We start from the raw sequence: 24,672 nt of genomic DNA on the forward strand, positions 1-24,672 counted from the left end.
TAGTGATTTTAGGTGATTGTTGGAAATTGAGGGGAAGCCTATCAATTGCAGAATGGTTGAATGTTGTGATAAAAATATTGTAGTACTATGAGAAATGACAAACAGCATGCTTTAAGAAAAACCTGGAAAAATTTATATGAACTAATCAAAATGAAGTGAGCAGAACAGAAGTACATTGTACATAGTAACAGCAATATTGAACAATGATCAACTGAATGACTTGGTTATTATCAGCATTATAATAATTTAAAACAATGCTGCAGGATTTATGATGGAAAATACTATCTACATCCCAGAGAAAGAACTGATAATGTCTGAGTATAGACTGAAGCATATAATTCTTTAAACTTTTCTTGGTTTATTTTGTTTGGGAAGAGGGAGGAGACTGTGCTTTGTTTCACAGTGTGACTAATAAGGAAATATGTTTTTCGTAACTACATGTATAACCCAAATCAAATTGTTTACTCTCTCAATGACAAGAGAGGGGAGGAAAGAAGGAAAAGAATTGAGAACCCCAAATTTTAAAAAAATGAATGTAAAAAAAACAATTGTACATATAATTGAAAAAAATATTAAAATAAAAAGGACCATTGTAAGGATAATAATATTCATTAATGTTGCTGGCTTGTAAGCTCCTTGAGGACAGGGACTATCTTTTATCTCTTATTTTATATTTAGCATAGTGCCTGACACATAATACAAGCATTTGATTATCAGCATAGAATGGTTGTTTAGCCAAACCTTTTTTCTGTAGAATTATTTTCATGGTCTTTTGTCCTCTAAGCCAAAGAAAACTGTATTTTCTTATCCATTTATTGAATATAGTTGCTGTTTTTTCTTCCCAAGGCAAGACAACTAGAAAAGTGCAATTTCTGCCAAATCCTGAATTTGTAATGATTGGGGTCCAATTTAAGTACCTCAATTATCACATATCTAACTCATATTCCTATGTTGTAGAATTGTTTTCCACAGCATATTAAGTCTTTGTCTTTCTATCTAGGGCATTAATCATATTTCATAAACAGCCTACAAGTTTCTATTCCCCATCATAAAACTAAAGGACAATCTCTTCAAGGGATAAAGAGAACTCATGAAACTGCTTTAAATCATGCCCATTTATTGAATTGAAACAACTATTATTTTCACACACAACAAAGCCCATGCTTCTACAAAAAGTAACATTTAGAATATCCCAGAAACAAATATTAAAGAAATAAAAGCATGAGGAATACTAACTAACCTAAAGCAAACACTGTACCTTAGGCAACAAAAAAAGTGTATTACTTACTTCTTTGCCAAAATTATCAGCATATTACTTTTGTCTCCTATGCCCTGGCCTTTGTGCCCTGTGTTAAGCACTTAGAGAAAGGCAAAATAAGTTCCTACCCACAAGGAGTTTACATTCTAAAGAACTAGATTTTATCAAATGCAGCTAAGTGACACAAGTGAATAGACTGCCCTGCTTATAGTCAGAAAAACTGATCTTCTTAAATTCAAATCTGGCCTGAGACACTTAGCTGCTATATGAGCCTGAGCAAATCACATAATCCTCTTTACCTCAGTTTCCTTATCCATCAAATGAGCTGGAGAAGGAAATCACAAACCACTCCAGTATCTTTGCCAAGGAAACCCCAATGGAGTTACAAAGAGTTTGACAAAAATAAAATGCCTGAAAAACAACAAAGAATTTATTAAGTACCTACAACATTCCAGGCACTGTGCTAAGTGCTTCATGAATATTGTTTCAATCTATCTTCCCAACAATCCTGAAAGGCAGGTACTATTATAATCATGTTCATTTTACAGTTGAGGAAACTGAGGCAAAGAGAAATTAAATAACTTCCATTGCCCAGTATAACATTATAAGTAAGTGTCTGAAAGTGAGATTTGAACTCAGATCTTCTTGACTCCAGGCCAAGCATTCAATCTTAACTATCTTTCACTATTTAAAGTACATGGAGGAAATGAAAGTTATATTGGGAAGAAAGAATTGGTGATATACTGATGAACAAACTGACTATTATAGGTATATCTCTTTTTTTCTCTTATCAACAAATTCATTCAATATGTATTTTAATTAAGCATTTATTATACCCAGACACTAAAGATAAAAAGAAACAATGTCTGCCCTAAAGGAACTCATTCTAATGAGGAAGACAACATTCTGATAATTAAGTACATATAAGATCCGCAAGAGTAGTTGGATATCCTCTTGATAAGAAATGTTCACCTAAGACAGTCAAATGTTTTCACAGTTATTTTAAGTGGGTCTCAAGACTATCTGCATGAGTGTCTATGAGGCACAAATAAGGTACTGCAAATGTATAGCAAATGCACTAGTCATGTTCACTACTTGTATAGAAATGGGAATTATGAACAAGAGAGTGATGAGCCTATTATTTTTTCAACTGTAGTTTTGGGGCTAAACTTCAGGTAAGCATGCTGTACACAGATTATAAGTGATACTTCTGAAATATGTATAGAAAAGTTGATGTTCAGGCTCTGATTCAGCCAATAAAACTAATAAACCAGTGATGGCCAATGCCAACTTTAGGATCTACAGCAAAAACAACCAGTCACCATCCTGATTTCTCTTGTTTGTTGTTATTGTTGTTGTTGTTCCAGGGCTAGGAGAATAGTTTCTTCCCCTTCTCTGAAAAGAATGAATTTTAATTCTTAGCTTGAAAATCAAGTGAAGAAATAAGTAGTTTCCATGGCATCAACTTTGATTGTAACTAGGGGAGCTAAAGTCACTGTTTAGAGAGCAATTACTTCAGTCTACTGTATAAGTGGCAGCTTTGGCAACAGTAGAAAGGAAGAGGAAGAAAGTAAAAAAGGAAGGAAAAAGAAAGGAAAGAAAATAGGTTTCATGAATAATGAGATATGGGGAACAAATGAGCTTCTAGCCAAAACTAATGTGAAATTTAGTTTGAATATCAGTAACTGGATTTTATTATTAATTCCTTTTTATCTTCTTATTTGGGAAGAGGTTCTGCAAAACAGTGATTCTTCATTTCGGATTGTGTTCAATATCCTTTTAAAAATATCCTCAAGTCCTATAGCGTGGTCCCTTTCAGGTGCTTGATAAATGTTTTTAAAGTTTTTAAATTCAACTAAGAAAACTAAGATTTCAAAAAAATTGCATTCAAATCACTACTGAAATCTAAGTTTGTTTCACAATGTATATCAATTTCATAGGAGACATTTACAATCAATACTATTCCTAATATTTGGTACACAATGTTTTAGCAATAACACCAATAATATTAACTTAAAATAAAAAGTTTCACTTTGGGTGGGAATAAGGAGAATGCCATTTCAGCCTGTAGCTGCCTGCATTCCATAGATAGAATTAGAAGAATTCTCCCCACATTTACTCAATGAGTAGAACAAAGCAAAATAAACTATAATCCGCAAGAATGGCAACACTCATCCAAACACACAAAACAATTATAAAAAATGTTAGATTAGGTTGTAAAATTTCATACCAGGTCATAGGCAGCTAGGACCTTTTTCTGTACATCTGGTATCGTCCCCAAAGGTTCCAGGTATGGGAAGTTATCTTTCATAATGAGAGATACAGAGGGTGTATCATCACTGTTTATTAGCCGAGAGGACAAAGTCAACATGCACTGCTTCAAGCTGGCAATTGGAGGGAGTCCACAAAGCTCTTTAACAGACACTATTGCATTCTGTCAGGGGAAAAAAATGGGAATTACATTGGATGGTTTTACACAATACATCTACTTTATAAAGCATCTGTTCTTAATGGATAATTCTATTAAGACTTTTTATAATTCCAAAACAGATTAAAACAACTGCAAAATTTGAGGTAAATTGAAAAATGACCAGTATTTTAAAATAACAATATTCATTTATATGAATATCTAATTTATCATTCCACACTTCTCTGATTTAAGAAATTTCTCATATTCCATAAGAACAAAGCAAGTCATTTTTAAAGATCACATTAATGCATTTTAAAGCAAATTTCCTCCAAAAAAATTTAAAATAGTTTTTAAACTAACAATAACTTGTTAATTATAATTTCTTTAATTTTTGCTATGATTACTTTTTACTCTTCTATTACACTAGTTCTTCTTTCTCTTTCATAATAGAGAACAGTTCTTAAGTTCTAGAGAATAGTTTCTAACATAATAAGTGAAAGTGATTGTTGCCATTTTCTAATCTTTCTAATCTATGTTTTCTATACATAATAACAGAATGCTAAAACTCTAAGGAAATATAAACATCAAATTATCCTTTAGTTAGAATACCTTCTGTTGATACTCCGTTTATCAGTCTCTTGTATTGAATCTTATTTATATAAATTATTCTATTAAAGTCAGATAAATAAATTATCATCCTCTGATTTAATATTTCAAATGCAATATTAGCTCATCTCATTATTTATACTATCACAGAATAAATTAATAAGAGATGCTAACATGGGTCTCAATGATTTAAAAGAGGCAAACAAGGTATTTTTATACTTTCTTTAAACAGGAAAAATATATTTTTTTCATATATATATTGATAGAATGGAATTTTCAAACTAAGTATATGTAAAATATGCACTGTGAAATTTATTTGATAATATTTCTACCTAATTGCTAAAATTCCATTAACAAGTAAATTAAGATAAAATATGGTACTAGAAAATGAAAAATTAATATTTTTATAATATTTTCTTTCATTCAGCTCTGGGACCTTTCAGTAACTTTGGCATAGTATTACTCTGCATAAGAGTATTGGGAAAAATATACCAAACTTTTTTCTTTAATTTCAGCATTAAAAAAAAAACATACCTAAGCCAAGAGAATAAATAATATCCCAAATATGCTTTCTTTATTATGGTATGTATTTTTCTACCTACAGATAAGTAGGTCTACTTGGGAAAAATTCATTCCAAATAAAACAAAGATACTCTTCTGAAGAATGACTCAAGGAAAGGAAGCTATTCAGTTTCTCCACCTTGCCTCCCTTATAAAATGGTCCATAAAAACCAGTTTAAAAATCTGATTTTCATGATGATTACACTGAAGACTTCCCTCTTTTGAACTAACCAGGAAACATAGGATAGAACTGTGCTTCTGTTTATAGGTCTTCTCTGAATAAAAGTAAAGGAATGAAGGTGAAATTTGCTTTTTTTAAATGAATAGAAATTATTTTCTTTCTCTCCCATCTTCTACTCAGATGGGGAAAAAAAGAAAAAATATATTGTAACAAATATTCATAATCAAGAAAAACAATTTCTCAAATGTATATACATATACATATATACATATATACATGAGGTATGTACATGATCCATGTCATGCATATTTGTATGCTTATTGTGTGTGTCTACTTTTGTATATCTATATATATATCATACTTGTAAATAGATAGATAGATAGATAGATAGATGGATAGACAGACAGACAGATAGATAGATAGATAGATAGATAGATAGATAGATGGATAGATGGATGGATGGATGAATGGATGGATGGATAGTCTTCTTTTGTACTCTAAATCATGAAATCATGTTTCATAATAGATCTAAAGAGGTAGAAGAAGTAATATACTTGTGAAATGTTGTGTCCATTTTCAGATGAGGTCACTGAATTATTACTTAACTGTTTGAGAGACTTCTCTCAAAGTGGCATAATCTATAAATTTAAGTGATATCAAAACAAAGTATATCGATAAAACTGAAAGTGCCCCCTCAAAAGGAAAACTTTAACATAACAAATCCTTAACAGAATGAGCATTAATCAGCATAAATTTGCAAATATCATTTGTCAATAAATCAAAGCACAGATAGCCTATCTATAGCTAATTGGCAATTTATTATATTAATAGATATGCTAAATGACTTACAAGTTTAAGTGGATTATTTAGTAGAGAGGGAAGTTTTGAAAGGGAGGTAATTGCAGATTGGTCCAATTTAACAAAAAGATGTATGTGCCTACTACCATGCAAATAAAAGCATAAGGCACACTCAACATATTTACCAATTTGAAACAAGAAAAATTGTTCCTTGCACAAAGTCCCTTAGAAGACCTGAACTTAGCTCTCTATTATGAATTCTTGACAATGGTTCATATAATTTCTCTAGGGATAAATCATGTATAAAGCTGCTTAGTGTTTCAAGGGACAGAAAGGCCTTAGTTCAAATCTTGCCTCAGAAACTTATTAGCTGTGTGACTGGGCAAGTTACTCTATGTCTCAGTTTATTTATAAAATGAAAATGATAATAATAGTACTTACTTCTCAAGGTTGTTGTGAGGATCAAATAAGATGAGAGACAGAGAGAGGGAAAAAGAGATAGCACTTTAAAAATCTTATATAAAGATGCTGGCTTGCTCATAATAATAATAGTAGTAATACACTGTTTTTATTTTTTCTTAAGAAAGAATTCAATTAAAAACACAAATGTCATAAGAATATGTTACCTGCATATTTTCTCTCACATCTGTGGCTTCTCTCAAAGGATGAACAGCTATTTTAAAGATGTCGTCTATGGTTTTCAGACCAACATTCCTGAGCATGGTGTACTCCCTAACCTTCTTCCCTATTCTTACTGAAAGACTGCGCTTTGGGGCCTTTCCTCCTCCACTCCGGTTGGTTATTGCTATGTGAACAAAGAGTGTCACATGTTCCATGATATCTCCCACAAAAGAGCGCAAAGGGATGTGCCGATAGCCAGGCTGCAGGCACTCCAGTGGTATTGTATACTGTCCTATAAATTCATCACCGATGTAGTCATCATCCAAGACCACAAAACGGATCATGGCAAGCTCAGGCAGGTTTATTTGAAACTCAAAAGTTTCATCAAAAATAGGATTATCACTGTTTTGTTGAACAGTTTTAGTTCTTTGTTCTGAACAGTCTGCAGGAATACCATGTATTTCAATACAGACGTAGGGATCTATGACATCCCCTTTAGCACATGCTCCCTTGGGTTTTGGAAAGTTCTGACCACTGATAATTTTAATATGCAGGGCTTGAGGAGAGACCCCTGGAACAATGCCCTTTGTATTGGCACTAAAGTAAGAGACTTCATCCCTCATGATGGAGGGTCGGAGAACATATCCACAACCCCCATTTTGGAGAAACCAGCCTGTATGTAAATCCATCATTGGACCCGGAGTCTGGAAATTCATTGCCACAATCTGGCAGCCACAATTCCAGAAGTCTTGGGGGTTCAAATTACTGGAATCTATCCTCATAGCACTTGGGTATACCCTTGATAAGAATCTCTTGTTATAATTTACAAAGTCCTCTGGATATTCATTGGCAATTCTGCTAGCTTCTGTCTCACTAAATGAGCAGATTTCCCAATAACTTTGGTTCTTCATAGATAGTTCAAAATCTCTATATTGGACAGATTTACATATAGATACCAAATCGGATAGTTCTCTACAGAGACACATTACTTTCTGTTCACCATTATAGTCCTCTGACATCTTTTGAGACATTTCAGCTTCCTCATCTTCATCTGTTACTTCACCTTCCAACATATCCTGGTCAGGAGGCAACTTCTTTCCTTTCACAATTATTTTTCTTTTCAGTTTCTCAGGGGAAGGGAGGTAGGCTTCAGATGGCAAAGGTGCTTCAGTGTATAGCTTGTTGCCAAAGATCTTTTTCATGTGTTGGGCCATGACTTTCTGTTGTGGTACAGAACAGTGAGTGCCTAAGCAAAGGATAAGTGGGTATTCAGAAGCCACAAAGGCAAATTTATTTATCACCTCTATGACACTACGGAAGGAAAGAGGTGTTGTCATATTATTACGATTACAAAGGATCGGCTCACTGTCTGGTCCATCACTTACATCAAGTTCTATGCTTCTACAACTCATTTTTAAAGCTCTAACATAGCCATTAATATCAGCAGGTCCCCTGAACTGATCTTCTATTAGATAAGTATTATGAGAAGCATTGATATAATAGTGTGATAATGGTTGGGTCATGTCTTGAGCCACCTTTCTTTGCTCAGGATCAAAAATGTCACATTCTGGTGACAATAAATACTGGGTAAAGCCATCAATTGCAAGGAAACCTTTGAGCCTCCCTTCTTCAGAAAGCTCATACCTTCGGATAATGTCTAAACACATCTCTTCAGTTATATGAGCAACTCCTTGTTCAGCTTCTAAAAACAGCATGAGGTCATTGGCATCTAAATATTCTTTGTTTTTGGATATCTGGACGAGTAAGAAATAAACTTCTGGTCTGGTACAAAGTTCACTAAAAGCTTCACAAAATTCCTCTTTTGTGACTCTGGTAGTTAGTTTCTCTTTGCTCTTTTGAATTTCTTTAAACTTTAACCTGATCTTAGATTCCTTCAGGGTAGGGTTGAGCTGTTTAATTAATTCTACAGATGTATCTTCTAACATAATCCCATTGCCATCAACATCTGCTGCTTCAAATACTGTTTTTAACCACATGAACCTTGGAGTATTCTGGCTGCCTTCTATTAAGTCAAGGGGTTGTTTACTTCGAGAAACTAGGTACCGTAAACCAGAAACCCAAATATTTGCTACATCAGCTGAATTGGCAACCAGATCCAAAGACTCATAATTCTCCCCATGGAGTATAGACAGGGCACAGTCCTCAGAAATCTGGTCGGCAAGTCCATTGTTCCTAAATGTCTCCGTGTTCTTCCCAAGCCTGATTTCTTTTATAGCAGAAATATCAAGCTTTGCTTTTTCAAGGTCTTTCTTAGAAGGCTCCCAGCGAAGAGCTTGAAGGTCTGTGTCCAAGGTAAAGAAACGATTGTATATCCGGGAATTGGGACGCACTTTCTTCAGCTCACAGCCAGCCTGCATGAAACTGATGCAATCACTTGCACTGCTGATTTTCTTTTCCGATGGCATACTGCTGAATGACACGGTCTTCTTTCTTCCACATTTTTGGTTTGAAGGATCCTGTAAGATAATTGGAAAATGATGAATAAATGTCTTTTGTAAAACTGAAAAATTCAGAAAAATCTATTTAATTCAGAACTGCCTGAGGTTCACCTTCACAATATGGGAAGGAGAGGGAGAAAAGTAATAACATACAGAAGATGAAGGAAAGTAAAAGTTATAAATCAGCAGATTTGTCAAATACCTTCAAATATACAATTCAAATAAAGTAATGTCCTAATTACAAACTACTCAGTACATTAGATCTAAGAACCTCTAATTAGTAATTCTTTGATGCTATATTATTCAATATATATATATACACCATTTTGCTAAATATATACTATATTATATATTATATATTTCAAGTATACCATATATACCATTTTACTAAAAACAATCAAATTGTTTTTTCTTCTTAAATAGAATGCAACCAAAACATTTCACTAATTTGGGATAATTTTTTTTCCCAAAATTAGTTTAAATTTATACAATTTTAATGTATGTTAGTATTCCTTTCATAGCATTATATATACAATATGACTTTTCTATATTACAGTTATTTCTGAAACAAAATTTTTATCCTTTTTTATAAACTACTTTGAATATTCTGTAATCATTCTACCCTTCAAATAGAAAACTATGAAAATGCAGTGAGAAATTTGACACTAAACAACCTTGAAAATCAGCTGCAACTGCTTTTTTGTGTATAATGTGTTCTTAGTAATAGTTTATAAAAGGACAAAAATATAGATAGTATCATCTGTTGTTAGGGGTCAGTCTTATGTAATTCAACTCAACATTTTCTGCTCTAAAACATTTCACATGAATCAGTCAATAAGTATTTATTATGTATTTAATTTGTGACAAGGTACTGTGCTGAAGCTATGAATATAAAGAATGAATAACATTCCCAAGGATTTTGCATTCTAATAAGGGAGACAAAAAATATATAGGTATAAATAGAACAAGAAAAAGTACAATAATACCAAAAAAAAAAAAAATAAATCTAGGAATACTAGCAGTTTAAGTACCTAAAGAAGAAAATTTTATGAAAGCTATATCAATAAAAATAGATAAAAATTGTAATCCAATGTATTTTCTTTCATACATTTAAATACATACATTTTCTGAGTCCATAGGCTTTACCAGACTGCCAAAAGGACTCAGATACAGAAGAAATTAGATAGAAGATAATTCTTAAACTAAGTGTGAACGAAGAGAGAAATCTAGTAAGGTAGAGCAGGGAATGGAATGTATTCTAGACATAAAAGAGAGCAGTGGATACTTATGTTGGTATATTGTGTATATGTATTAGTAAAGAGCTTCCCATTTTGTTAGTCCCCTGATTTCTTTTTTAATTCCAGAAATCTGAGTCCATTTAATTTGTATATTTCTAAATATATAAATAACCAAAATATGGCCTCTGACAAGGGTAAAAGGGCCAATTACCTCCCGATTTTACTAACCTATAATTCTAAAATAAAAGTCAATGTTTTCTATTCTCTATACAAAAACTAGTTATAAAAAGAAAGCTAAACAAAAAAAGACAATATTGAAACAGGGGACAAAGTAGAAACAGAATCCCTTCTGGAGAAGAAAATGATTCACAGTAACCCCTCTCTTTTGGGGGGATAAGGGAAGAGAATCTATCTTCTTTGAGCTTTGAGCTTAGAAGAAAAACTTTTCTCACAGATTCTAGCTATTGGAGATTCATCTGGAAATTCCACCGGATTGCAGGTTCAGTAGAATCTGCTAGGCCTGACAACTTGTAAGCCAGAGGCCAAAACCAGTCCAGCAGCAAATCTCCCACAGCAAGCACCATGAAAAGGCTTATTATTTGATATGGCATCTGCTTAGGAAGGTTTATACTCGAAGAGGCAAGTCTCACATAAAATAATATGCACTAAGTCTATGCGAAAAGGTAGGTGATTTTGGAGATTTAAGGATCATGCAAAGTGTGTCAGAGTTTATGGCATTTTCAAAGATCCCAAAGTATTTCCTGGCATCCAAACCCATCTGTTTTACAGTGTTTAAGTGAAGTATGTAAAAGGATGTTTCAGATTTAACACTCAATTATTCTAATAGAGAGATGTTAGAAAATAAAAAAGAATATCTGTGTTCCAAGTACAACCCTAGCAAAATATGACTAGAAGAAAATGATCTGACTATATTAAGGGATTATAGAGCAAAGCAAGTAATTATTCAGAAAAGTTGCTACCAATGATTTGATAGGAAATAGAAGCCACTGTAGGATAAAAGTATGAGCACATCTGTGCTTTGGGAAAACTTATTTAACAATTTGCAGAGGATGGATTGATTGAGGGAGACTAGAAGGAAGAAGCCCAATGAGGAAGCTATCACAATAGTTCAAGTGAGATGTGACAAGAGATTTGAGCCAGGGTGGTAGTCATATGAATAGGTAAAAGGAGACACATTCTATGTCTTGCTTTCTGCTTGATGTCTCTGCTTCCTATTGAATGTTGTTGTCAGTTTTCAGAAGTGTCCTACCCTTTATGACCCCATTTGAGGGTTTTCTTGGCAAAGAAACTGGAGTGGTTTGCTAATTCCTTCTCCACCACATTTTCCAGAAAAGGAATCTGAGCCAACAGGGTTAAGTGACTTGGCTGGGTTCACATAGCCAGTAATTATCTGAGGCCAAATTTGAACTCAAGAAAATTAGTTTTCCTGACTCCAGGTCCAGCAGTCTATCCATTGTGCTACCTTAGCTGCCTGTTCTCTATATTGATTGTTGGCTTAGCCTTGGTGTTCTTGGTCCAGATCTATCACCAGCCTATAGCAACTCAGAAATAAGGTCCAAGTCCTTTGAGTGGCGTGCAAAGAAAATATAATTTATGTAATCTGTATTTATAAAAATAATAAATCACAATAATGACTTATTAGGAGGGTCTGCTTTTCCAATGTATGTGAAGATAAACAGAATAAATAATTTATAGGAGGTAGCACTCATCATGTAGTGGAGGATATATCAGAATAGAAGACAGAACACTTAAGTTTGAATCTGAGTTCCACCAAATGCTACCTGTATGAGCCTGAGCAAATCATTTCAGTTCTATTAGTCTCATTTACCTCATCTACAAATGAGGGAAATAAATGTTACTTGTGCTACATATCTTACAAAAATGTTTCCAGGGAACTGCTTGGTAGATTTTTAAAAAACAGTATGCAAATTTGCCTCTTTGTCACAAAATAGACAAAAGAAATACTACAATAATCGCTCACAGTAATAACTACTGCTATTCATTGAGCATGTAACTATATGCATAGAACAAATTATCAATCACTCAGAAATCATGTAGAAGAACAGCATTTAAGCATCAATCAATGGCTTTGTGACAAGCAAATCATACCTTAGCAATTGAATTCTTTCTTGTGATTGACAGACCATACACTTGTGAGCTTTAGAATATTTTCTAGTACATCTGCTATGCCTCTTTGAATTTCTAGAAAGGTTTTTGATTCCTTTTGATTCCAATGTGACATTCTTATAGAAAATAAGTGAACTATATTAAAGACTGAATCCAAATGGTATTCTTTAATGACTAGATATCAACCTACTAAAATTCAGTATTTAGAATGATTTCTCAAAAGATTCTCATTAATAAAAACACAAAATCATAGTGTTTCAGGACTTAGAAAGAACTTAAAGATCTTTTAGTTTAGCCCTCTCAAATTAAAGATGATTAACAAAGGTCCCAAAAAATGAAGTGACTTGTTACATGGCACAAACAAATCAGGAATAAAGCCGAATCTTGGGTCTCCTGCTTTCCTATATAGAGAATTCTCTAGTACACAATTCTGCCTTACAATTATCTTTATTGATAATCTGAAAAAAGGAACTGAAGATATATAGTCATCAATTTCACATATTATATTCAGCTCAATAAGTATTTACTAGGCACTTATATCGAATTAGGCCAGTTTATGAATAATGTTTAAAATCACTCAGTGCCAATAATTGTCTCTTTTCTTCATGAATATCTCCTGCAATAAGAATTATGTTTTCATTTGCATAAAGAGGACTATGATCTTTGAATAGATGGTTTCTTGATTTTTTTTCCAATCTGTGATTCTATAGTTTTAACATAAACCCCTTTAGAAAAAGATTTAAAAAGGAATATTTATTCTATGAAAACAAATTAACTGCTGAATGGTTTTAGAAGATCAGACAAATTGGTTTATGTCTGTTTCCCCTGGATCAAGCCATATAACTTCAGACTTGATATTTTCATTGTAAACACATCTGTGCTTTGCAAATTATTTTGAGTATGAGTATTGATTTTTCTAATCAGGGAATTTATTTTATATTTTTATGGAGTATTTTTGGATTTTACTTATCAACATTTAAAACACAATATTCTTAAATATCATTCTTCATAATGCCAAGTTATTTCCATAGAAATGCATATCTACATTTACAATAAAAGTCATTGGGTAAAAAAGATTTGATTCAAAGATCTTTTCTATTTTGTAAACTCATTAGAAACATAAATTCCTTAAGTGAGTTATATCTCTGACTTCTTACTGGGTCTACTAACTTCCCTAGTACAAACTTATAACTTCAACAGCTTCTAAAGAAGAATTCAAAAGCAATTACATACATTTTTATAACTCAAATGTTGTATATTTGTAGTTTATCCTATGTATACAAACTACTCCTAAGGAAAAGGTGGAAAGCATTCATACATACCCCAGTTACAGAGGAGTACTGTTTACTCACAAAATGATTTTTAGATATCCCAGTGAAGCCATATAATCTTGTCTTCCATGGGTTTATACCAAATCCTTGACATTCATTTTGTTATCATTTTAACATAATATGATAGTTACTAGAATATTGAAAGAATAATCAAAGGAAACTATCTGATCTTCCCATATAGAAATCTTTAAAAATGGAAACATTTTCCATATGTCTGGCCTAATTTAATTGTAATATTGTCTGAAAAACCCTTACAACCCCCAATTTTAAAAAGACAGAATGATTCATTCTTCAATCGACTAAAACCACATCCTTGAAAATTATGCAAAATTTACTTTCATTACAAGATTCTGGTGAAATGATTTATTGAATAAATTACATATTGGATCTTTGAGTGACAGATATATATTATCAATTTTAAACAACTGATTTTTGCTTTTTCTTAGTATTTTTAGCATTTAACCACCAAGCTTTTGGACTTACTACAGAATTGCTATTTTTTAATTAGTGTAGTCAATTTCTATGTCTCTTAGTTATAAAATAACAATAAATTTTTAGGGCTTTATGCACAGATGCCATATTATAGCAAATTTAAAATCATCAATGGGAATTTCTAATGGTTGTGTATATTTTCCTACCATTAATGTAGGCAACTAATGACATTGCTTCAATGGAATTAATCTATCACATAATGTAACTACAAATTGTGATTGGGTAAATTAGAACATGTCTCAGCTTCTAAAAACCCTGTTTGACTACTATCTCACTCTAATGAAAGCTTTCAAATTAAACATAATTTTTATAAAAGAAAATTTTGTGTTAGCATAATTATTAGCAGAGCTTCAAAAAAAATTTTAAAAAGAATTATTGACAGGGAAACTATTCCTTTTTTATTTATGTACTTTTATAAAGATAACTATATCATTCCATATTAATGTGATAAATTTCCCCACTAACCATTTCATTTTTGAGTTATGTTTATTACTATTAAAGTCAAGAGAAAAAGAATTTAATATTGGGCCAAAATATTAAGGGTTTCCTAAGTCAAATTTTTGGGTACTGAGGTGACACAGGCACAGAGACAGGTCTGGAGTTAGGAAAATATGAGTTCAAATCTAGTCTCCAGATATCTAGAAGCCGTGTGATCCTGGGCAAGTCATTTAATCCTGTTTTCCTTAATTCCTCATCTGTAAAATATGCTGGAGATGGAAATGGCAAATCATTCCAGTGTCTTTGCCAAGAAAACTTCCAAATGGGGTCACAGAGTCAGACACAATCGAAAAGAACTAAACAATAACAAGAGGAAATGCCTTGGAGCAAGAAATCATAAATACACCAATTAGTGAACCTGAGGGAATTCATTTCTTACTGAACTGTCTACTGGATTATCCCATTCTTCATTATGTCCCATTGCTAAAACCCTGAACAAATACAGTCTACTCTTCCCAGAGAATATAAACAGAAGGCATGCCCTTTGTGTATCTCCAAGCTAATTTAACAGCCTAAAAAGTCACAGCAAATATAAATGGTGGGTTATGGGATATCCAGCATTTTCAGTACTAATATGGCTGCTCTAATATACCATGTCTAAAATCTCTTTCAAATCTTATTATGTAGCTACAAAATGATGGTTTCCAAATGACTTACAGTAAAATACTTTTTTTATTTAATCACTTCCCCTCCAGGTCTGTTCAAAGATTCTCTTTTTATATCTTTCTCCAGGATTAATCCTACACAGTGCTCCCTGCTTTTCTTCAGATAGACCCAGGCGCAAATATTCTGCACTACAAAATGCCTTATTTTAAGGTAACATTGCTTTTTTATTATTTACTATGGCCTTTAATTGAAATCAGCACCTACAAAGTTATAAGGAATGGCACTCTGGTAGAGTAGAAAGAGAGCCTGCCTTGGAGTTAGGAAAGCCTGGATTATATTCCTATTTCTAACACTACTTGGCTGCATGACGCTTGGTATATCATTTAAACTCTCAAGGCTTTCAAGCAACTCTCTTTAAACTACCAAAAGCCAAAGAAGATCACTTTTTCCTGATCCCATGCTCCCAGGCTACTCTGACTCTAAATTGCCCAACAGATAGATCTATATTGGGGCCACTAGCTGACTTGATGGATAGAGTTCTGAGACTGGAGTCAGGAAGAGTCATCTTCCTGAGTTCAAATTACTTACTGGCTGCATGATCCTGGACAAGTCACTTAACCCTGTTTGCCTCAGTTTACTCCTCTGTAAAAATAAGCTGGAGAAGGAACCACTCCAGTTCCTTTGCCAAGAAAACCCCAAATGAGGTCATAAAGAGCTGGACACAATTGAAAAGTAGCTGAACCACAAAATCTGAGTTGATAAAAAGGAGTTTTCTTTTTGGGAGTTCCCATTACCAATGCAATTATATCTAGGCCATACACATACAAAAAAAAAAGTTTTAAAAACAAACCAAAGATATCTTATACCTTGAATAAGTCACAAAGGATATAATTCTTCCTCTCACCTCTCATAAGTGACAAAGTCCTCAGGCTTTACAAGCCACCTACTGAGTTTAAAAATGATCAAAAGTACATGTGTGAAGGAATAATAAACTTGCTTCCCTATGACAAGTGCCAAAATGATTTATTGCCAAAATAATCAAAAATGTCTCCAGGAGACTAATGTTTCTGTGTTATTGTAAAAGGAGTCTAGCATTCAGAGGCATTATGTTCTGGTCATTTTCAAGAATCATGTCATATCGTCATGCTGAATAAGATTGGGGAAGGGAGGGTCTCTGCAATGTGAGGCTAACTAGAAATCAAGGAGTGACTCAAATCCAGAATCTCCTTGCCAGTTATGTATGAAGGACCTCTATCTTGGCTTCAGATTCAGTGATAATGATTTAAAGAACACTACACACCCTCATATGGCAATTATCATCAGGGTGGAGAACACCAGCTGGGAAGAAGAACACTGCCAAAGCAAAGGAGTTAGTGAAACTGCTGTAAAGATGAAAGAAATGCTAACATTGTTCTAGGGATAACTCCATTGTAGCTTCTTTCTGACTCCTGATAAGACAAATACTTCTGGAACTTATTTTTTTAAAAAAAAACAAAAATTTGGCATAATATTTATTCTTATATATTTTTGCCAGCTTCATTTTGCTATTGTAATGTCTCCAAAAAGAAGGCAAAGACCAGAAATTATTTTAAGTAGTTGTCAGAAAATAAAAAGTATTTTTAGTTTATTCCAGGCCTAACTTTTCTCAGCCAGAAGCCTAAAATCAGCAGGAAAGAGCTACAGTCCCAATTGTAAGAGCAATTCACACAGGGTTATAGGTTGATTCCAAAGACCTCCACTGAATAGAATATGACAAGTCTATTGTAATGCCTTGCCTTTTTTCCCCTCTCATTCTGGCTCCACCTCTTGAAACACAGCCTAGACTCCAGTACTAAGGAATCAGTCCAAGGAATTAGTCAGACCCCAATCTCAATCCTTTCTATATCCCAACCCTCCCATGTTTAATTTTTGATTTCATCACCTCACAAGAAGATACAATGTCTAAACAAGTTTTTAATGATAAAATAAATAAACCAAGTTCTATGGTTTACATAGTCTTCATATGTGAGACAAAATATCTCTAAAAATCAAAACATGAAAGAGATCCCAAGAAGATCTTCACATTTTTGAAATTCATTATGTCTTCAATTAAACCACCCTTCAAGAAGGTTTTTTATAGTTGCAAGCTTGGACAATCTTGGAAACATCAAAAGCTCCAGCCAAATGTGCCCAGTTTTTTCTGTTAAAACTTTCTAAGATAAGATGTCCAATTACTTCCCACAATAAACAAAAGGTCAAGACAACTCTGAGCTGGCTGCGTAGTCTTATTTCTACAGTAAGAAGGCAATTATCTCAGATGTTGCTAACAGTGGCCAATGATTTCTTATGCTTTTCTACAGGATGAAATACTCTGCTGTTAGAAGCAGAGAATAGGCGATAAGCAAACGATAATATGACAAAAGAATGAAAAATCTTTCCCCCTCAAAGATGCTTCATTAGTAGGACCTATATGTGCAAGAACATTTGTAGCAGCCCTTTTTTTAGTGGCAAATGAAATTGATTTTAGTGGCAATGAAAATTAAGTGGATGCCTATCATTTGGGAAATAGCTGAATTAGTTATGGTATATGAATGTAATGAAATATTATTGTTCAATAAGAAATGATGAACAGACTGATTTCAGAAAACCCTGGAAAAAATTATATGAACATGATGCTAAGTGAAGTGAGGAGAACCAAGACAACATTGTACACAGCAACAACAACATTATGTGATGAGCAACTGTGATGGAACTGATTCTTTTCAACAAAGAGGTGATTCAAGGTAAATCCAATACATTTATGATAAAAAGAGCCATCTGCATTCAGAGAGAAAGTTATGGAGACTGCATGTGAATCAAAGCATAGTATCATCACCTTTTTGCTATTGCTGTTGTTTGCTTTTTTTTTTTTTTCTCATGTTTTTCCTCTTTTGATCTGATTTTTCTTATGCAGCATGACAAATATGGAAATATGTTTAGAAGAATTACATGTGTTTAACTTATATCTGAATGCTTGCTGTCTAAGGGAGAGGGGAAGAAGGATAAGAAGGGAAAAAAAATTTGGAACACAGGGTTTTGCAAAGATGAATGTTGAAAACTATCTTTGCATGTATTAGAAAATTTTTGGATATTAAATTGATTAGAGGAGTACAAAACATTTACTTTGTTAAAGAGCCCAGTTGAAATTATGTAACAAGTCTGTAGTAGACCCAGTCAGCACAATTTCATGATTTTCTTCAGCACCACATGAATAGAAGTTAAGGTGGGATGATGACAGAGATAAAGGGTTGGGGCTTAGCAAGTAAGGCTGAACAATAGAATAAGGAGACAAGGGACTTGAGTTTAGAGGGAAATCGAGCAGAATTGGTTCGCCAGAGATCAAAATAGAGATAAAGGAGTTTCAAAGTTCATGAATATGGATAAGGAACATGTCAGGTGATAGAATGATCAGGATTTCTATGTGGAACTGGGGTGCAATAGGGGAATAAACCATGGGAAATTAATATATTGAGGAACTTAGACATTAATGTGTTTGAGGATGTATCTATCTATTTATCTATAAATATAGATATTGATGTTAAATTCCCTAGTATGAGGAAGGAATTCAGATGGAGAGAAAAATTGATCTAGAGTCTCTCTAGGGAAGGAAGAAGAATGTCCTAGAGTCAGTAAATAATAACTGCCAGAATCTTGATTTGGTGACAAATTTGAATTGAATGAACCTCAAGAAAGAAAGAAAGAAAGAAAGAAAGAAAGAAAGAAAGAAAGAAAGAAAGAAAGAAAGAAAGAAAGAAAGAAAGAAAGAAAGAAAGAAAGAAAGAAAGAAAGAAAGAAAGAAAGAAAGAGTTATTGTAGTAGCAGGAAAAGCTAAAAGAGGCGATGCTAATCATTGAAGAAAGAGTACAGGCAGATTATCAGCTGTTAGAGAGAAGAATCTTAAGAGAGATAGGTGAAAAGATTTTTAAAATTATATTTTCATTCATAAGCATTTATTTTCTGTCCCTAACACTTTCTCTCCCTCTTTCAACTGAAAAAGAAATAAAAATATTATCATCATAACCAATATATTATAAAATAAAACATATTCTCAAACTGATCAGAACCAAAAATTATATCTTATTCTGTATATTGAGCCATCACCTCAATATCTATCTCAAGAAGTAGGTAACATATATCATCATCAGTCCCCATAATCGGACATTGCATTGACAGAAAGGCCATCCATCCCTGGATGTTCATCATGATGGAGAAAAGCAATATTGTATCCTATGAGGCCCATGAAGCCAATTCATTGAAGACAGAGAGAAAAAAGATGACCTATAGAATAAAGACTGTATTCAAAACTGTCTCTTTCCACAACCCTATTCCAATTAAAATGGCCAAAAAGATCACAGTAAGGAAAACAGTTCTTACAATGACTGAATTTTTCACATTATCTCTTTAAAAGATTCTTCTCTTGAAAACAAAAGTAATAGGTGCTCCAAAAGAAAATGCAGGGACAGCTTCTAGGAAACTTTCCTGTTACTATGTAATATGTTTAATATTATTGATTTATTTTGCAAAATAGATGAAGCATCTATTGTACTGCACCTTCTTATAATTGTTAGTTCAGAACTCATTAAAAAACACTATATAAATAAATGAGCATGAGTTCTGCCTTTACATAATTTTGTCAATTTATGTTTTGCCTGCAAGTACAACTCTTCTCATTCATTAACCATACATTATTTTCAGTCTTAGAAAATCATTAGCTACAATATTAAAACTGCCTATAACAGATATCACTTATGAATCATTTATACTTCCCTTTTGTTCTTCGTTTGTGCAGGTATTTTTTTTAAAGATCCTTAAGATTACTTAAATGAATAAAATTTATTTATAGAAATATATTTATATGATTTCAAGGAGAGGCTTTTTTTTGCAGTTAAACAATTTATCTGAGGAAAAGAAACTTAGAATTACCTGATGAATAAAATAGATAAACAAAGAACTGAAATGTATAGGTATAGATAAATATATATATATATATATAATATGCACACATATATGGTTTTTTAATTAGCCTATAATAGACAGTTTATAAAAGGGTTGTTATTTAAACATATATCTTTAACAGAAGGCCTTAAAGAGATGTTGAAGAACAAGAGAGAAAGCAAAAACATGCTAAGATGGTCAAAGCTCACCAAGGTAAGTCTGAATAAAAAAAAAAAATTAAAGATCAAATATCATTTTAACAAAAATGTCATAATATAAAAACAATATACATCAATGCTTTACTCTAACACAGTCTGCTTGGGAATGAAATTTAGACTAGTTCAAATCTTGGACCTCATCCATGAAGGAAGTTTGATTCCTGAAGTACTTGAAAGAGATAGTCATAACAGCATCACCTATGACACTCCTTGCCTGGACTTTTAGAAAGGTTCTGAGGCATTTTACTATAGTAACTTATTCTGCTATTGTTTTGTTACCATTTGAGATTCAGCAAAATAACTTTTAATAACAATCTGAAGGCATTTATTAACCTATACAATGATGGCAGAAGACTAAATTTCCACAATACAGGCCAACTCTTTCAGTCTCTATCCAATGCAATTATAAATGTTTGTGTTTGTAAATAAAATTCTATACATACTTCTCTTTATCAGTTTTTTCTCTGGATGTAGATAATGTCTTTCTTTGTATGACCTTTAAAGTTAATTTGAGTTTTTATAAAAGACAAAATAACTTAATCACTTAAAGTTGTTCTTAAACAATATTGTTGTTACTATATACAATGGTTCTGTTCATTTCACTCTTCATTATTTAAGTCTTTCCATTTTTTTCTAAAATCTTTGAGCTCATCATTTCTTATTACACAGTATATTCCATCATAATCACACACCACAACTTGTTTAGGCTCAGCCATTCCCCAACTGATGGACATCCCTGAAATTTCCAATTCTTTGCCACCACAAAGAGAGCTGCTATAAACATTTTAGAACATATATATTCTTTTCCTTTTTCTCTAATTATCTTTGTAAATAGATCGAATAGTAACATTACTGAGTCAAACAGTATATAAGTAGTTTCATAACTCTTTGGGCATAAATCCAGATTGTTCTCCAAAATGACTGGATCAATTCACAGTTCTATAAACAAAGAATTAGTGTTTCAATTTTTCCACATCCTGTCCAACATTTGTCACTTTTCTCTTTTATCATTAAAAAAAAAAATCATGTGATTATATTGAGAGGCAAAAAAACTTTTGATAAAGTTCAACATTCACTTCTATTTTAAAAAATTCTCTTATTGATTCAAAAAATGTGCAGAGTGACTTGGGCTTTATCATCTACATGAAAATATATACAACAAAACTGTGATATATGAATGTTATGGAATATTATTGTTCTGTAAGAAATGACCAGCAGGATGAATACAGAGAGGACTGGCGAGACTTACATGAACTGATGCTGTGAAATGAGCAGAACCAGAAGATCATTATATACCTCAACAAGGATATTGTTTGAGGATGTATTTTAATGGAAGTGGATCTCTTCAATAAAGAGAGCTAATTCAATTTCAATTGATCAAGGATGGACAGAAGCAGCTACACTCAAAGAAAGAACACTGGGAAATGAATATAAACTGCTGGCATTTTTGTTTTTCTTCCCAGGTTATTTATACCTTCTGAATCCAATTCTCCCTGTGCAACAAGAGAACTGTTTGGTTCTGCACACATATATTGTATCTAGGATATACTGTAACCTATTTAACATATAAAGGACTGCTTGCCATCTGGGGGAAGGGGTAGAGGGAGGGAGGGGAAAAATCAGAACAGAAGTGAGTGTAAGGGATAATGCTGTAAAAAATTACCCTGGCATGGGTTCTGTCAATAAAAAGTTTAAAAAAAAAAAAAAATATATTAAAAAAAAAGAAAATATATACAACAAAATCCTTTATCGTTATGCAGTTTGATACCCCACCACTTTTTATTTTGTAACATCTTTCTCTTGTCTACATTGATGATTCAATGATGTTAAAACTGTTGCATATTTTTTAATGAAAAGAAATTTTATAAATGTAGACAACTTGGTGCCTTAAAATCCTGATTAATGTGAATAATAAATCCTCTGAGGTACCTATATTATTTGAATTCCTATCAATTATTTCCATTGGGATAGAACCATTTGCCATATTTTTACATAATTATAATATCAAATAATATGAATCCAAATACATGTAAACACTTCAGGGCATTCATTATTCACATTAATCAGGACCTGGCTTTACTTGATATAATATAATCAGAAAAGATACCCTATGCTTTCTAATTTATAATACAAAAAGAAAGAAGTTGGCATTAGTTGTCCCAAGTTTAACCTGAATTCTGCCGTTTATTTCTTATTTTTGTGCCTTTATATAAGTTAATCAACTTTTGAACTTCAATTTCCTTATTTATAAATGGGGGATAAAATACTTCCATTACTTACTTCATCAGGTTTTTTTATTAAGCTACTGATAGAGTAACACTATACTAAATACTGCAGTGTGTCATTTCTACTACCTAGTTAAATGTTTCTTTTTAATTAACTATGCTAAAAATCTTCAAATATGCTCATGTGAGAAGTGGTAGAGTAGAATAAAAATATATGTATATGTATAAATAAAAGCTATATGTGTGTGTCTACATGTGCATATACATATACATATATTTATATAGATAAATATAAATATATACATAAATATATTATAGATCTAGTCCAAATTCTTAATTTAGGTATATAATCTTTCTGCTTACTCTCTCTCCTTCCCTTCATCTCTACAATTCATTTGGATGGATAAAAGCTAAGGGTGCCACTGACCAAGAGACAAGTGGAATCCATGGATTTATAAAATGTTAGTACCAGAAGAGACCTTAAAGGCCATTTAGTTGTAGGGTTCTTATCCCTTTTTTAGGTCATGGATTCCTTTGACAATCTAATGAAACCTACAGATCCCTTCTCAGAATAATTCTTTTTCAGGAGAATTTTTAAAAATTATTTTCCCAAGAAAATTTAAATAAACAAAATATCTAAAAGTGAAAAAAATATAGGATTACAAAGGAAATCAAAGGCTGGTAAAAAAAAATGTCATTTTTTTCCCACTATAGTTCACGGACTAAAATGTGTACCCAGATTGCAGGTTAAGCAACATCTCATTTTGGAAATAAGAAAATTAAAACTTCAAGAGCTGCAAAGATTTGCCCCAGGTGACAGAGATAATTAGAAACAAAATTAAAGCTAGAAGTCAAGACCTCCTGACTCCCAGCCCAGTTTGTTCTTCCTCTGCCATTACAGGCTACATAGATTCTATTTATAACTATAGTCAATATAACAAACATGCCATATTTGATGCTCCTCCTCTCTATTCCTCTCTTCTTCACAATTCATTGGGCTTCTCCCCAAGATTAAAGTACTTAAAACTATAAAGAGATGGCATAAGGGGAAGGTTCTTCTTTAGTACTTGAAAATTCCCAGCCTATCTTCATATCACCACACATATAGTATTTCATAGTTACTACAATGATTTTGTTCTTTCATTTGATCCTTGCAACAACACTCTAAAGTAAAGTGCCCCAAATATTATCTCCCATTTTTATTGATAAGGAAACTGAGATTTAAAGAGGTTAAGTCATTTGCTACAGATTACACAACTAGTGACAAATCAAGAATTCAAACCCTTTTCTTTGGGGTCAAACTTTGCTATTGTTTCTAACTTCATCATGCAATTACTCTGTGTGGGGAAGCAAAGTGCATGCATGTTTTTATTCTACCATAGCATATGAATTCCTTTAAGTGCCAACTATAACATGTTATTTATGATGTGATTTATTGCAAGACTCAGTAAAAACACAAGCTACAATGCAGAGGCAAAGTGATAGTACCATCAATAGGGTGATGATGAAAATTGTAGAGGTCATTAGTATCCATTCACCAGCCTGGTCTGCTGGTATAAATCTAGTTTCAGCAAGACAAACCTATCTCACACATAAAAACACAATTAAAATTAATTGGCACCCTGGAAAGCTTTCTCAACAGAGATACCCAGGAATAAGTGGATCACAACAATGAGATACTGTTCTCTTGTTCCATCCTCAGAAAAGTTCAAACACACAGATAAGGTTGAGACCTTTACAATTATTGTGAAGGTTAATTGAAGAATTTTGCTCTTTAACAAAAATTATCAGTATACTCTCCCTTAAAAAGTAGTCCTTAGTAGAAAATAAAATAGCCACTCATTACCAGTGGTGCAAAAAAAAAAATCTCTTTAACATGCATTTTCAGAAAATTAATGTAATGCCCCAATTACTTTCATAAACATCCAATAAATGAAATCTATAATGGAGGGCTTTAATGAGGTCATTCATCAGAAAGTGATATAGAAGTAAGCATCCAGTTTACATAATGCACAACTTTATTATTCTCTCCAAATAATATTATGCACATAATTAAAATGCTTTAGCTG

The 24,672-nt window shown here is 32.7% G+C and overlaps 1 protein-coding gene across 1 annotated transcript in view; it reads right to left on the reverse strand.

The window, feature by feature from the left end:
* Positions 1 to 24,672, reverse strand: part of PLCL1 (phospholipase C like 1 (inactive)) — a 423,749-nt gene that overhangs the window by 85,165 nt on the left and 313,912 nt on the right. Inside the window, exons 2-3 of the mRNA XM_051985927.1 lie at positions 6,441 to 8,912; positions 3,489 to 3,692 (exon numbers count right to left, since the gene is read on the reverse strand). Of these exons, the coding sequence (XP_051841887.1) occupies positions 3,489 to 3,692; positions 6,441 to 8,912 (2,676 nt within the window). The remainder of the gene's footprint in view (positions 1 to 3,488; positions 3,693 to 6,440; positions 8,913 to 24,672) is intronic.

Source organism: Antechinus flavipes, chromosome 3 (assembly GCF_016432865.1).
Source record: "Antechinus flavipes isolate AdamAnt ecotype Samford, QLD, Australia chromosome 3, AdamAnt_v2, whole genome shotgun sequence".
Lineage (NCBI taxonomy): Eukaryota > Metazoa > Chordata > Mammalia > Dasyuromorphia > Dasyuridae > Antechinus > Antechinus flavipes.